The sequence below is a fragment of the Copadichromis virginalis genome, linkage group LG11 (assembly GCF_057382275.1).
Source record: "Copadichromis virginalis isolate Kocher_CV1m ecotype Utaka linkage group LG11, C_Virginalis_male_GT1.1, whole genome shotgun sequence".
NCBI lineage: Eukaryota > Metazoa > Chordata > Actinopteri > Cichliformes > Cichlidae > Copadichromis > Copadichromis virginalis.
In genome coordinates this window covers 7,774,552-7,789,815 of record NC_140628.1, presented here as the reverse complement: position 1 = coordinate 7,789,815, position 15,264 = coordinate 7,774,552, and the positions used below count along the sequence as shown (strand labels likewise).

General features: G+C 40.2%; 1 protein-coding gene across 2 annotated transcripts in view; it reads right to left on the bottom strand.

Annotated features, from left to right (window-relative positions):
• tgfbr2b (transforming growth factor beta receptor 2b) overlaps nt 1-15,264 on the bottom strand; it is a 44,437-nt gene that overhangs the window by 17,260 nt on the left and 11,913 nt on the right. The window contains exon 4 of one of the 2 annotated variants that reach the window (XM_085472928.1): nt 14,986-15,012. The exons of the other annotated variant lie outside the window; for it this stretch is intronic. Coding sequence (XP_085329054.1) covers nt 14,986-15,012 — 27 coding nt within the window. The remainder of the gene's footprint in view (nt 1-14,985; nt 15,013-15,264) is intronic. 2 annotated transcript variants of the gene reach the window in all.

Below are 15,264 nucleotides of genomic sequence, written 5' to 3'. Positions count from 1 at the left end.
TGCTGGGCCCACATTACAGAGCGTCATTAACTGTCCGATTTAAACTGCCTGATGTGCTTTCTCTTCAGCAAAGTAAAAGAGGAACGAGTATTGTGTTCATTTTTGTGGTTGTGAGCATGTAGGTGTGTATTTGTGTATGTGGGCATACAGCACTAAAACTTTTTGAGATCACTTCGGGCAAAACCGCAGATGCAGTGAATCAAAAATACCCAACACAAGCTCATGCAGTGGTTTTTTTTTAGGCTTGAGACAACTTCAAAAGACCAGTAGTAAAGTTAGTTGCAAAATAAGCCAACCAGCCAGTCAGACATGGCATTTCTACTCAAATTCCTAGTGTCTGTACATGTGTGTATGCTTTAAGGGTTTTAAGACTGCTTAGAGGTTTTTGGGGTTTTAAGTTTATTTCCTTGTTGTCTTGCAGCCATGTTTGGAGTGTGTAAGGGTGTGTGTTTCAGGTAGAAACAGCCAATCACGCAGTGCCAAGACAAACTGGCAATTACAATCATGTTGCCTTTTCCAATCAGGATGCCAAAGTGTTCTCAGGCGGCGTTTAAAGAGGTTTGACACATAATTTGGCCAAATGCAGGCATCCCTGCCTCCGGCCTGTAATTACTCACATCATCAGTGTGTATTCATGTGTCAGGAAGTGAATTCTGGGATTACTGAACCTGCCATCTCTGAATCACACTTTTAATGCTTTGACCAATTGCTAATTACTTACTTGCTTACTACGCTTAGTGAAGTTACGAGCTGGATTTTAAAGAGGAACTATTTTCACTGGAAAAAAGACAGAGCCAGACATGATTTCATGTTTAAAACAGGTGATGGGTGGATAGATGGCAGCCATTATAAACAGAGTGTAAGCAGAAGCACACTTCCAACAGGGCTTCCACTGTGCCAGATTGTTTACTGTGCCAGCAAAACACTTTAAATATCAGTATTCATCCTGATTTGTTTGAACATTTCCATTCATAGCCCCTGATTTTGGTAATTATCTGGTCACGTAATGGAAAGCTGAGGGTTCAGATTTAAAAGTAAATGTGATGTAAATTCTCCTCACCGCTCTCTGAAAGAAAGCTCCCAGCTTTGCCTGTTCCTAATGCATTTGCTGAACCAAGCATAACACAGGTATGGAGCCTATAACAGGTATCGAGTGAGGGATGATGTAATGTTTAACAAGTGATAGCTTTATGATGTCTAGACAAGGGAGTTTTGGCCGGAAACTGATAAGAGAGTGCTCCAGTAGGTTTATGATTGATACTGTAGCACCAGTGTTGGGGAGTAACTGAATACATGTACCGGTGTGACGTATTTAAAATACAAAATATGAGTAACCGTATAATAATAATGAACACTTTTATTGATCCCCGTGGGGAAATTCTTCGCTGCATTTAACCCATTCACTCAGTGAAGCAGTGGGCAGCCACCAGTGCAGCGCCTGGGGAGCAGCGTGTGGGGATGGTGCCTTGCTCAAGGGTACCTCAGGGTAGCCGTTCAGGGGATTCGAACCCCTGACCTTCCTAACATGGGGCAACCGCTTTACCTACTGAGCTATCCCTGCCCGCTGTATACCATTACAGTTAATGCTTAAATAGGTGATAATTAGAATACAGTTGCTTTGTTGAAATTAATGGATTACATGGTGTTTTTTTCATATGTTAGGCTATCCCCTCTCTCATGTTGGCATTTCCACTCATTGCTGGAAGCCGTAACAAAACACGAAATAAGAGGCTCTAATGTAAGCGTCCTGTCAAATGTTGGTGGAGTCAGCTACACAATGGACCCGGAGCCAGCACAACAGAACCACCAGTGCACGGAAAGGAATACATTTCTTACTTGGAAATTCTGACACTACTTCTTATTTAAAGAAGTAAGGGATGGATGAAATCTGACCGTGCAATGCAAACCAAGCTGCTCTCAGCGTCAAACAATTCCACCTCCAACCGAAAGAAACATAAGGAAGTAAGTTCTTTTTTAAAATCTAGCGTTAGCCTACTGCAACTACCTTGTTTTAGGTAGTTACCCACTTAACTGCCAACCATTTTCGCATCTTTTAATTCCAGGACTAGGTTTACAATGCTCAGCGTTGCTGTTTTGCTCTACCTCATTAGGCAGAGTTTGTCTGGGTCAGCATTAAGCCACAATATCTGTGTTATGTCATTATATCATACGAAAATCTATTTTCATTATTGTTTGGTTGAGTGCTTTGTAACATTAAGTTTTTTGTTATTATTAAAGAGTTGATGCTATTATGTGAATAATGAGTATATATATATATATGTTGTGTTAAAATGTCAAAAGGTAAGATGCTAGTTACAAATCCTTATGAAATGCTTATTAACAAAGTATTATTCTGTCTTATTTAACCCTTGTGTGGTGTTCGTATTTTTGTTACTCAGCCAGTGTTCATGGGTCTGGTGGACCCGCTAGAGTTTTGGCTTTCCAAATTAACACTATCAAACAATTTTATGTTAAATTACTCAACAGATGTTTACTTCATCCCAATTACAAGCCATATGAACAGCAAACATGATTATTTTTTTCCCTTTACCTTTGTTAGATCACATTTATGAATTAATGTGCTTCTCGTTTTTTTTTTTTTTTTTTAATAAAATGTTATAAAAAAAATAAATCAGTTATAATCAAGTGGAGTGAGTGGAAAGACACAACACATTTACACGTGAAGCAATATGTTTCACAACTAAATGGGATCAGCCGCTCATCAATGGTGATATTAGGCCCAGGGTTGTAAAACGGGGAGGTGGTGCACACACTTATCCCACACTGTCTTGATGGCAGCTAGCTTGTCTCTCTGCCGTTGAGCTGGTCTGTTGTCTCGGTTATCAAAACGAATAATCCTGGAAATTTTGTGGAAGTTTTCCAGAGACATTGATGCATGGAAAGGTTCGTGCCGGTTTCTGCATCCCACAGGGATTCTGTGGATTCCCCTTTGGACCTGAAAACTCCTGCAAGGATGAGAACCCCAAAGTAGGCCTTTGGGGTTCTTAGATGAATTTGGTCCATCTCCTTCCACCTCTCTCCAAAAACACACCTTCCTTCTAGATTACTGCAATCCAGAATAATTTTCTGGATGGAATCTGGGATGAAAAGCTCAAATGAAGACTTGATGTCCTGCACATGAGTAACTGTCAGCCGTGTTGGCCCTGGCTTATCACAGTAACAGCTCTGCAGGGTGGCTCATTTCTTGGGCAAGAAGACCATTCAATTTCACCAGTTATTGACATCCATATTTCTTCACTTGCTGTCTGGTGGGCTTTTTTTGGTCCTGGAGCTGTCTGCTGATGGGGTACTCGTCTTCGTTTTGTTACTAAATGATGCTCAACCTCCTCTTCTTCAAAGTCACTGTCAGACTCTGAATTTTCAGAAATGTGAAATATTCTGAAACCTCTTTGTCAACATCATCATCCGAAGCCCCTCTCTCTTCCAAAATCAATTGGATGGCCCTCGCAGCAGATAATCTTTTGCCATCTTGATCAGTTGTGATAAAGAACCACACTGGCAAAGTCTTATTTATAGTATTATGCCCCTAATTTGCAGGTGGGACAGGGTATGAGAAAATAAAATTTGGATCCCTCAAGAAAGAGGGTAAAATGTGCGGGAATGTAAGAGCAGACGGTGTTGATAGTTGAATTTTCAACAATGTTGCAACTTTGTGCGGGAGCAGGAGGGGAAGAAAACACTATCAGCAGCACCAGAAAGGAGGAAGACAGAGTGTGGGAACACAGGACCTACACTTTCAACACTTTTATTAGACCTGGGTCCAGTGGACCCGAACACCTTGTATGTAATGTAAATGCGTGGGGGGGAGGTACAGTATGAGGTCATTGAAAATTAGTTCGGATTTATGTTCTTCACAGAAAATAAGCCAAAGCCAATGAATTTCAGGTTGAAAAAATAATTAATTGTTTAATTTTTCTTTTGAAAAAAACTGAAAACGGGTCTCACAGACCCGAACACCATACAAGGGTTAAAGGGTTAACTTTAAAGCCAGTGGGAGCAGGGACGCTCCGTTTTGCGTAACTATTTTTAAATCCCGGTAGCACTGCAACCACATGAGCTAGCGCAATAATTTTTTTGCATATGAAACCAAGCCATTAGCTTGTCCTAGGTCATGGTTTCCTTCCACATATAGCTTTGCAAAAATTGCATAAAAAGCGCTTGCAGCAACAAAAACATAATATTCCAGAAACACACTTTGCCGATCTGATCAGCTGTTCATAACACTTCCTACGTTGGAATCCGGTCGTTAAGTCTGACGTCACTAGCCGTGTCTGGGCCTAAACTCCGCTGCAGGTCCATATATCAAACGATCACTATGGCATTACTGAGAGTAATGAGAACGCTGATCATTTTATTATCATCTTTAATAAAATGATCAGCGTTCTGCTCTACCAGGTGTAACAATTGAGTTTAACATCCAGGCATCCATGAAAAGGGAATTTATGACATTTAACAGAGTTAGAAGTTAGCAGGAAGTTAGGTCGCTAGCTTCTATCTAAATACAATATAGCATGTCCTGACTGCGGGGTTTTGGAAACAAATTAAAATGTACAGCTCTGTTATCACTTCCGACATAAATGAAGACAGAAAACTAAACAGCAGTGACGTTTGTAGGGTTACTGAAGTTTGGCTAGCTGGTATATAATGATGTGCTACATGACTGCTAGTGACACAGCTAAGTTAGCATAATATAAACAAGCTAACTTTTTTTCCACTCGATAAAAGTTAACGTGAATGTTCTCGGTGGTCAGGAACTGTCAGGATGAGGTCGTGGACGAAAGAAGGAGGACCCAAACGCTGGACTCACGGTGCAGAAATGAAGAGGATTTATTGGAGGGTGAGTGAACAAAGCAGGACAGATGGAGTGACTGGCTGGCTGAAAGACTGGAAGAATGGCTGGCTGACTAACTGAACATACAGACGGAGGGACGACATGAACATCAACATCAATGACACGACAGAGAACTGGTGAAACCGAGGAACTTAAATACACAGGTTGAATGATGACAATGATTGGAAACAGGTGAGTACAGGGCTGAACATAATCTGACTAATGACACGGGAGACAAGCTGACACGGGAAAAAACAGGAAGTGAGAACATTAATGTGGCGAACCAAACTGAACATGAACAAACTGAAATCACTGGGTCAACGACCCAGGAACCCTGACAGGAACAAATGTAATCGCATGGCAGGATGCTGTAAAAGGACCAAACTTCAGCCAGGAGAACAACTGAGATAATCCATCCACAATACGAGGTTAGTCATTAATATACTGCTGCATGGGCTGGGCTGTAGTTACATTCTAAGGTTTTAAAAACTGAGCTTATATAAATGATTAGCGGTAATAAAAGCCGAGGGAGGTCAACAGTGATCACCGACTGTTTTAGGAGCTTTTTGAGATTAAATAGAAAATACAAAACATTAAACATGTTAACAACACAAAAGCCATATTAAACGCAGACTACTTTAGGACCGGAAGTAGGATTCGTCACGTCATCACTTAACAACCGGATAGGGCTTTGGAGTTGACGTCACGCCGCAATGCATTGTTGGAGCGCGGCACCATTTTCGGGGTCTACGAATCAAAACAAACACACTGTGTTGGAACGACGATTACAAGATGCTTAAAAGCAACTCAGAAGAGAATGGACTGTATAGAGATCGATTTCGTTCAGAGGTGAAGCAGCGGTACTTGCAAAAAATAGTGTGCATTGGAAATGTGGACCCGTATGAAATACGGCCGTGGAGTAGAAACCCTGAAGACCAACCGCTATTGACGTAGCCTGACATATTTTCGTACCTTATCTGTGGAATCAGCGCGTACAAGTCGTCATTTAAACAAAGGTAAGTCAGCTCGAGTACTGCGTGTGAAATGCGTTTGATTTCCCTGCAAACATTCACATTAGTGCAGCATAAATTCATTCATGAGGGGAAATTACAGTGAGAACATGTGGAGACTGTTAGGTGGATAACATAGTGAGTTCAGTGCATTGATGTGACATTGTCCTGAAGGATTTAGTTATTCTTTATGTTAAAGAAATTGCAATGATTTATTCATATTTATTATAAATAATTCTAATTATACATCTTGCTTCCATATTTGTATCTTGTGTCACTAAAAATACATTTTATTTTAGTTTTATACATTGATTAATGACCTGCAGAATCTCCTTATCATATTAAGTGATTCATAATTGTCACTTTATTTTCGTCAGCGCTACGTCAGCGCGAACTATCACATGTCCGCCATTACCCGTCCGAAACCGGAAGTGACGTCATTTTCACGGAAATGTAGTTTTGTTTTTTTTTAACCTCCAGGGCCGATACAAGCATATACTAGTGTTATTTACTAGTAGTGTTACTACTAGTGTTTTTAAAGGTTGTGTTTGACTTTATGACTTTCTGTGTCGTTTCTGGGATGCTTAGAAGTCAAATTGCACTGCTGGAAGTAGTTTATTTTGATGCAAATGCTGTTTTTTTGCAAATTTGCATTATAATATTTATTTTCGTTTTTTCTGCAGTATATAAAAATTGGTGTATTTCAAAAATAAAACTATGAAGGCACTCAAAATAAATTTCCTGTGGTGGGAAACTATTTTGTGCAACTTTTTTGTATTTACAGTTTTGAGGGATAAGCCTCTTAAATTTCTCTAACTAGAAATATATGTTAAAAAGACAAAACTATTTTCAATTTTTTTGTAGTTTATTTCACTTTTTTGCAATTTATGTAATTACTATGCACTTAATGCATACATATTATTAAAATTTGGGCTATAGTGGTTGTATTGATGTATAGCAACTTGAAATGCTCCCAAAAATGGCACTACAACATGTAAAAATATAATATAAGCTCTGGCGGACATGGTTCTATGGTAGGTCTTAAAGGGTTAAAAAGAAAATATGGTTGATATCCTGAAATGATACAATGTCATTAGTCAAATATTTATAACACATTATAATATAGTTGAAGGCAGATAAAGGCCAAAAGAGAACAACATTTCCAGCTGTATGCAATATTTATCAGATTAAAAATACTCAATATTACAATACACTTGCATTGTGTTATAAGGGTGGGCCATTTATATGGATACACCGCAATAAAATGGGAATGGTTGGTGATATTAAAGTCCTGTTTGTGGCACATTAGTATATGTGAGGGGGCAAACTCCTCAAGATTGGTGGTGACCATGGTGGCCATTTAGAAGTCGGCCATCTTGGATACAACTTTTGTTTTTTCAATAGGAAGAGGACCATGTGACACATCAAACTTATTGGTAATGTCACAAGAAAAACAATGGTGTGCTTGGTTTCAACGTAACTTTATTCTTTCATGAGTTATTTACAAGTTTCTGACCACTTATAAAATGTGTTTATTGTGCTGCCCATTGTGTTGGATTGTCAGTGCAACCCTCTTCTCCCACTCTTCACACAGGAGAAATGCCAGCACAGGCATCCAGTATCCGTAGTTTCAGGTGCTGCACATTTCGTATCTTCACACCATAGACAATTGCCTTCAGATGATCTCAAAGATAAAAGTCTAAGGGGGTCAGATCGGGAGACCTTGTGGGCCATTCAACTGGCCGACGAAGACCAATCCACTTTCCAGGAAACTGTTTATCTAGGAATGCTCGGACCTGGCATCCATAATGTGGCGGTGCACCATCTTGCTGGAAAAACTCAGGGAATGTGCCAGCTTCAGTGCATAAAGAGGGAAACACATCATCATGTAGCAATTTCAAATATCCAGTGGCCTTGAGGTTTCCATTGATGAAGAATGGACCCACTATCGTTGTACCGATAGTGGGTCCATTAGTTGTACCGACTAATGCCACTCTCCAGTGACATGCAGCGAGTTCTACGCTGTGGGCTCTTGCTGAATGAAGGTAGGACAGCCACTGATGTTTCTTAATTAGTGACAGTTTTCTTGCGTCCACATTTTGGCAAATCCAAAACTGAACCAGTTTCACGAAACTTAGCAAGCAGTTTGCTAACTGTAGCATGGGAGATGGGTGGTCTCGTAGGGTGTCTTGCATTGAAATCTGCTGCAATGACCCGGTTACTGCGTTCACCAGATATCAACACAATTTCGATCCGCTCCTCACGTGTTAACCTCTTCGACATGCCAATGGCTGTGAACAAAGAGAAACTTGTAAATAACTCATGAAAGAATAAAGTTACGTTGAAACCACACCATTGTTTTTCTTGTGACATTACCAATAAGTTTGATGTGTCACATGGCCCTCTTCCTATTGAAAAAACAAAAGTTGTATCCAAGATGGCCGACTTCTAAATGCCCACCATGGTCATCACCCATCTTGAGGAGTTTGCCCCCTCACATATATTAATGTGCCACAAACAGGACTTTAATATCAACAACCATTCCCATTTTATTACGGTGTATCCATATAAATGGCTCAGCCTGTACAGTGATAATTTGTCTTTTGATATGGACGTCTGCTTCCTCAACAGAATAAAACAAACAAACCAAAAAAAGAAGTAACTGTAGCTTTGGCGTTAGAGTCACATGTCCATTTAATAAATAAATATTCACGTCAGAATATTTGATTTGAGACTTAAACTGTTGGTGGAGTCTGAATCCTCCCAAATGTGTAAAAATAACCTGGCTTTATCCAGGCTGGTATCATATTATGTGTGTGTGTGATTGTGGCCATGCTTCACCAGCCGCAGACAGGCTGGTAACACCAACTAAAACCGAGTATCATACTTACTATTTACTTGTTATGGTAACAGCAGGCTCCAAAGCTCAGACTACACCATAAACATGGTTCATATCTCTTCAGCTCCAACATCCCCTTCCTCCAACTTGCTCTGTTTCCATCTCATCTTCCCATCTCAGTGTCTGTTCTGGCTACCATTCTTTTAGTCTCACACTGTCCTTCCCATTTCCTTCTTTTTATGGGTCTAAGAGTTGGCCTGCTTGAGTCATTTCTCTATAAAGCGCTCTGCTGTGTAACTGAATGATTGATGTACTCACTGATGACAAGCCAAGATTCCATAGTTAAGGAGGAAGGATTTAAAAAAGTACATCTTGGAAAAAAGGTCAGTTTTATATGTCGTCTTCTCTTTCCTTTTTTTTCAAGCTGGATAAAGAAGCCGTTGTAATTATCATTATTTTTTCCATTTCCCACTGTTATCTATTGTTATTCGTTGTCATCAAAATAGAGACCTCACTGGCACCAAAAATCCCCTCTCCATGTCATGAGGAAATAGCGTTTATCATGAGCGATGCCAAAATAAAGGAAGAGATTACTTGGAAGAGACCAGGCGACATCTGTGCAAAAATATACCGTAAGTAAAAAAATCAATTGATTGTAGCTTCACAAGAACACAGCTGTGAATACAGCATAAAAAATAGCACGTTATTATGGCAAGGCAGTATTTACTATCCTCGCCTCTCACTCAAAAGAATCCACAAGCGTCAAAACACATGTGCAGCTGATACTGACTGGAGGGCGGCGTTAGTCCGTGCCGAATCGTTTTTACAAGGCTCCTAATTAAAAGCAACTGTCACTTCAGATAAAGAAGTTCAGCCTTGTCAGGGTGCAAGGGATCATCTCTGACCACTTTTTATGCTCTTGACACAGTGACTGAGAAAATGCAGGGAGTCAAAATGAGGATTCAAAAGTGAGATTTGGTACGATTTGCAATAGCTTTGGGCCAATTCCTGAAACAACTGGTGCGTTTTTTTTGTTGTTGTTGTTGTTGTTTTTTTACCAGGCTACTACAGGTCAATAAAATGCACCAGACATAAGGCTATTGTTTTCTGGAAGCCAGTCTTTAATATACACTTATTAATAACCAATTAAACTGAGTTGGTTTTAAATAGGCTTTCTCTCTGGGCTTTGTTAAAAACAGTCAGACTTATTGGATGGTAGAGTGTGATCAGTCATGCTCAAACCACTGTTGCTGTAACACTGAATCTGAGGAGACACTGTCATTTAAATCTGTTTGAAAATTGTGACATCTACCCCACACGTAAATGTTAAAAATGGTGTAATGTGGCTGATTTATTTAAAAAAAAATGAGTGGGTGAAATTATTACAGAAATGTTAATGCGAAGAATAGAAAAGTTGTAAACGTGCTTTAAGATTTACCAAAGAGGACAGTTACCTACTATGTGTCTTTTTTCCCAAGTGCTATTGAGTCATAGAAATCAAAGAGGGTGGTGGTGTGGTGGTTAGCACTACTGCTTTACAGGAAGAAGAACCTGGATTCAAATCCACCGTCCAGCCAGGGATTTTGTGTGTGTCGTTTGCATGGTCTCCTCTCTCTCACACACACATACATATATATATATATACACACATTATATATATATATATGTATATGTATGTGTGTGTGAGAGAGAGGAGACCATGAATCCTCCCTTAGTTATGCTGCAATAGGTGTGAGCTGCTGGGAGATTTCCGTGATGCATTGAGTGTTTCTTTTTCAGTCACCTTTCTCACTCACTCAGCACTGAATCATATCTGTTATTAATCTCTGTCTCTCTTCCACAGCATGTCTTTATCCTGTTTTCCTTCTCTCACCCCAACCGGTCGCAGCAGATGGCCCCGCCCCTCCCTGAGCCTAGTTCTGCCGGAGGTTTCTTCCTGTTAAAAGCGAGTTTTTCCTTCCCACTGTCGCCACAGTTTTTTTTTTTTTTTGTTCGGTTTTTCTTTGTTGTATTATTGTAGGGTCTACCTTACAATATAAAGCACCTTGAGGCGACTGTTGTTGTGATTTGGCGCTGTATAAATAAAATTGAGTTGAATTGAATTGAATATGTCATGTTTTGTATTTATACTTATAGCTGCCTTAAGGCACTTTATATTGTGAGGTAAATACCCTACAATAATACAGTGTTATGGTTGCATAATGACAATAAGAAGTCTTGAATCTTAAATCCTGTTTGGTGTCCGACCAAAGTGCTACATTTCTGTTTGGTTTGTTGGTTGTACAGTGGGTGGCCAATGACACAGGACACAGGATATGTCCATTTATCTATATTAGGACTTGTGTCTGGTTTGTTTGAACTTAGGTACTCTAATATCTGCTCTCCTTTTAGTGTTTTGATTCAAGGATTTAAGGGGCTTTATTGTTAGAGCAGAGCGATGTGACCAAAAGTATTTATCACGATATACATTTGAAAATTTGCAATAACGATATAACTGATGATATAATTGACACTAGACAAAATACTTTACAACTCCACAACTTTATTAGTGCAAAAAACCCCATCAATGTATTTTCACTTAAACAAGCAGATGTTTTTCATGTGCATTAAAGTTCTATAAAAATGTAACAGTGCAAATTCCTCGCTGACAGTTTAACCAAAAGGTATTTCCAGCGGAAATTGGCCGACATATCCTCAGCATAACCATGTATAATATCCACAAAACTTAAAAAGAGGTTATACACACACAATACGGTAATATTATGTTGAAGCACAGTACGTATCACTCCGCGAGGCTCCTGCCTACGATGCCGTAATGCTCCGACAATCCATCAAGCGGTGCGGCTTCGTAGCTTAGCAAAGTCGCACTAAAACATTTGACAGATTGCTGAGCGCCGTGTACCACATAAAATCGTTTCGAGGTCAGTAAACACAACCAGAGTTCATACATAAGGCACACGGGATTATAAGGGGCGCTGTCGATTTTCAGAAAATCAAAGGATTGATTTTAAGTGTGCCGTATTTTCCAAAAAACACGGTAATAACGACGGCCCGCTAGCATGCTCTACCAAAAATAGTGCTTTGTTGTGCATCTGACGGACAAAAGCTAAACCAGTCCCACACCACTGAAGTTGTCATTTGCATCACGTTTACATGAAGTGGAAGGAAATGACAATAAAGCTCCTTGAATCCTCACCATCAGCAGCAAAATATCTGCCTCTAAATGCTTCCCTTTGTCAGTGTTGGGTAGATTTTGGCATTCGCATACATCTTTATGCTGTTTCAGCTGGGTGTTGAATGTGGACACAAGGTTAGCGAGAATGCAGAGAAGTGTAAAAATATGAGCCCCCCAAAAAAATACAATCATGAGGAATATAAAATTCTGCAGAATCGAGAAATTAAGTAACCTTAGGTGATAATTTTCTGTGGCTTCCTTATTATAGGCAATACCTCTCAGTATAGCTATGTGAGCCATTATTATTATAAAAATAATGATTAGTGGAGCGTTAAAGCTTTATTTAGCCAACATGAAAGATTAGCAGGGCTAATACCCCGTGGCTAAATCTCTAAAGTGGACACAGCTGTGGATCTCGCTGTAAGTGGCTTTGATGAACAGCAGCACTGATCTATTTTGTCATCTTACCACACTGTGTCAGTGACAACACAGCAAACACTTCCCCATCTGATTTATTCCTAACAGGCCTCTCGCTGAACACAATGGGCCCTGTTTGCGTTCGCTGCTGTGGGATCACAATGTTCACTCCCTCACTGTGACACAAATACGCTCACTCTCACTCGGGAGAATCCACATGTGTTGCTCTCAAGCAATAAACCAGATGCACAAATGCTGTTGCAAGCATGTCACAAGAATGTAACGCAGGGGCAGAACAATGTGAGGTATTTGGAGGGGAGGAAGCCATGGCAGCGGTCCAGCAAACAAACAAGGACTTCCTGCTGCATGCATCCTCAATGGGAGGAAGGAACCACAACCCTTACCCTATGGGAACTCAGTGTGTGTGTGTATGTGTGCGGGTGTGTTTCGGAAAGATTGATTACGATTTACACAAAGTGCTGTATACATCCTTGACAGAACACTTGAACTTGCCAAAATCAGAAGGAGGAGCTGATGAATTCAGATATCAGACTTCAGACAGCTTTATAACCCACACAGACCGCACACAAGAAGAAAACATTCTCACTTACTAAAGAGAAAATGAGGATCTCAGCATGTTTATGAAACGTGTGCAGTGAGTGAAAAATGAGAGCTCATTTTGTCCCCGGGGAATTGCTGTTTGTTGAGGAGGCCGTGAACGTCATGTTTTGCTCGAGTAGAAACAAAAACCCACTAAATCGTGGCAACAAGTATGTTTTTGCTGGATTTGTGAAGCTCATCATCACAGGCCCAGGTAGAAGGTACTTATGGTTGATGTACTGTAAGGGACCAAAACATAAACTTGCATGTTTTACTGAAATTATCTAAGCATGAGAAAATTCCAGCATAACACTTCCCAGAGTCATTTCTTTTCCTATCATGAGCCAATCCACCAGGACATTTAATAAACTTTAGTAGAAAGTCTACTTTACCTAGCTGTAGACTGTAGCTAGGTTTACTTTCAAATGCAGCACACATTTTAACTTCTTTTTTTCCCTGTTTTTATCCACTTGTGTTGTTTAAAAATCAATAAATGGTCTAACATGGTTATATAACTAACAGTATACCTGCCAAACCTCAAATGTTGAGATGAAAGTAAAAAACATGGATTGATCAAAGTATCATTGGGCACAAGTTGGTCTCCAACCTTTTCATGAGAGTGTGAATCTCAGATCGAAAGCACTTAGGTACAGATGTTGTACAGCACTTTTCAAGTCTTACCTAATGAAGATGGCATGTGTAGCCTGTCTAAGCTGTGATTTTGAAAGTGACTAGATACAGACACAATGCAACAAAGGTAGACAACTGAATGTCAGGAGGCTGAGACTTGTCAAAGCTCATGAATCCAAAAGCCTCTGCATGGTATTGCTACATGTTAGGGACACAAATGAAGTGAGAATTTAAAGGAAACAAAGCAGCAGCTCAGGCTTAGCAAATGCAGCTCGCAGGTGTTTTGATGTGTTTCAGTTTGTAACCATCCTGCCCACATTAGCTGAAGCATGTGCACAAAGCAACTTAAAGATACGGTTTAGTCAATAAGGTGGGAAGAAGAAGACTGACGCAGGAGAACAGTAAACAGCTGTACTTCATCACAGAGGTGCTGCAAGTCTACGCAGCCTTTCACCATGTGCAAGAGATGTTTCTGATTCGAGTTAAACACAGACAGGAAACCATATGTCTGAGCTCTACAGTGCGGCTGGCCTACACGACAATGCGCGCGTGCACACACACACTGAGAAAGACCCACTTTTTCCTCTCAGCACTGTGAGAGGCACACAGAACCCAGCTGTGTTTCTATGACCACACTGAGGATTCCCCAAACATCATTACGTGTGAGTATTGCGTTTCCACTTCCTGTTTGCGGTGACGGTGGATTCTCAAATCATTCCACAAGACAGTAGCAACCGTAATGAGACCCTAAAAAAAGTAGGCCCACAACATTTTGAACTTCGCAAGCAGCTTTACTGTACATGCCAAGGTACGCACAGCAGTTTCCTTGTCAGTGGTTGGAAACAAGCTTAGCGTAGGAGGAGAAGAAGGTGGGGGTGATAAGATGACAGAATGAACGGGTATCAATAAATGAAAGTACCAGGGATGGGCGAATGACTGAACAAATAATGTGGAGAATCAAAGAGCTACTGACACACTTGACAAAGGAATACAGATGTGCTGTTCTAACAGCCGGTCCATTTTAGAACTGGCCAAGCATGTCAGCAGGAAGGGCTGTGCAGCCACTATAAAATAATCTATCTGCTAAATGCGTCTTTTTCTCTTAACTGTGTCACACTTAACTGCATTTGGTTAGCTGAAAGCTGGTGTTTTTTCCTGTGTAGTCAAATACTGAGACCAGAATATAAAACACCGCATTTTTCAAAGAATGTACTTTTGTACTTTGTACTTTTTTGCTGTCCAAAAAAAGAAGTCCAAGAGAAGGAACCAAACTTTTTTGTGACAGCACTACACAACAGTTTCCAACAAGTTACGAATTGACGGATGATGATGTTATCGAAGGAAACAGAATAAATGAATGAATGAATGAATTGGCAGTGAACAAGACATTGCCATAAGCCAATGAGTGATGAAAACAGGACCAGAGGAGACGGTCAGCAGAAAATACCTGAGCCCTACTTACCCTCTCCATCCTCAATGATCCTATCACCTGTTGAGCAACCAGGTAAATAAGGTGAAACCACACCCATTGTAGCAACTACTAGAAACTGATATCACCATCGTGACAAATGTGAGTCAGAACAATAATGAAAAAATACATTTTGGTCCCTACAGCTGCTGAGCCTGCATGTCTGTAAACTGTTTTTGGTGATCTTTTTGCAGGTATAACTGCGCGCGGGGATAAGTGTCACAGACCAGGTAAGGAAGGCATTGCAGGGTTGGATCATTAAGAAGTAGTATC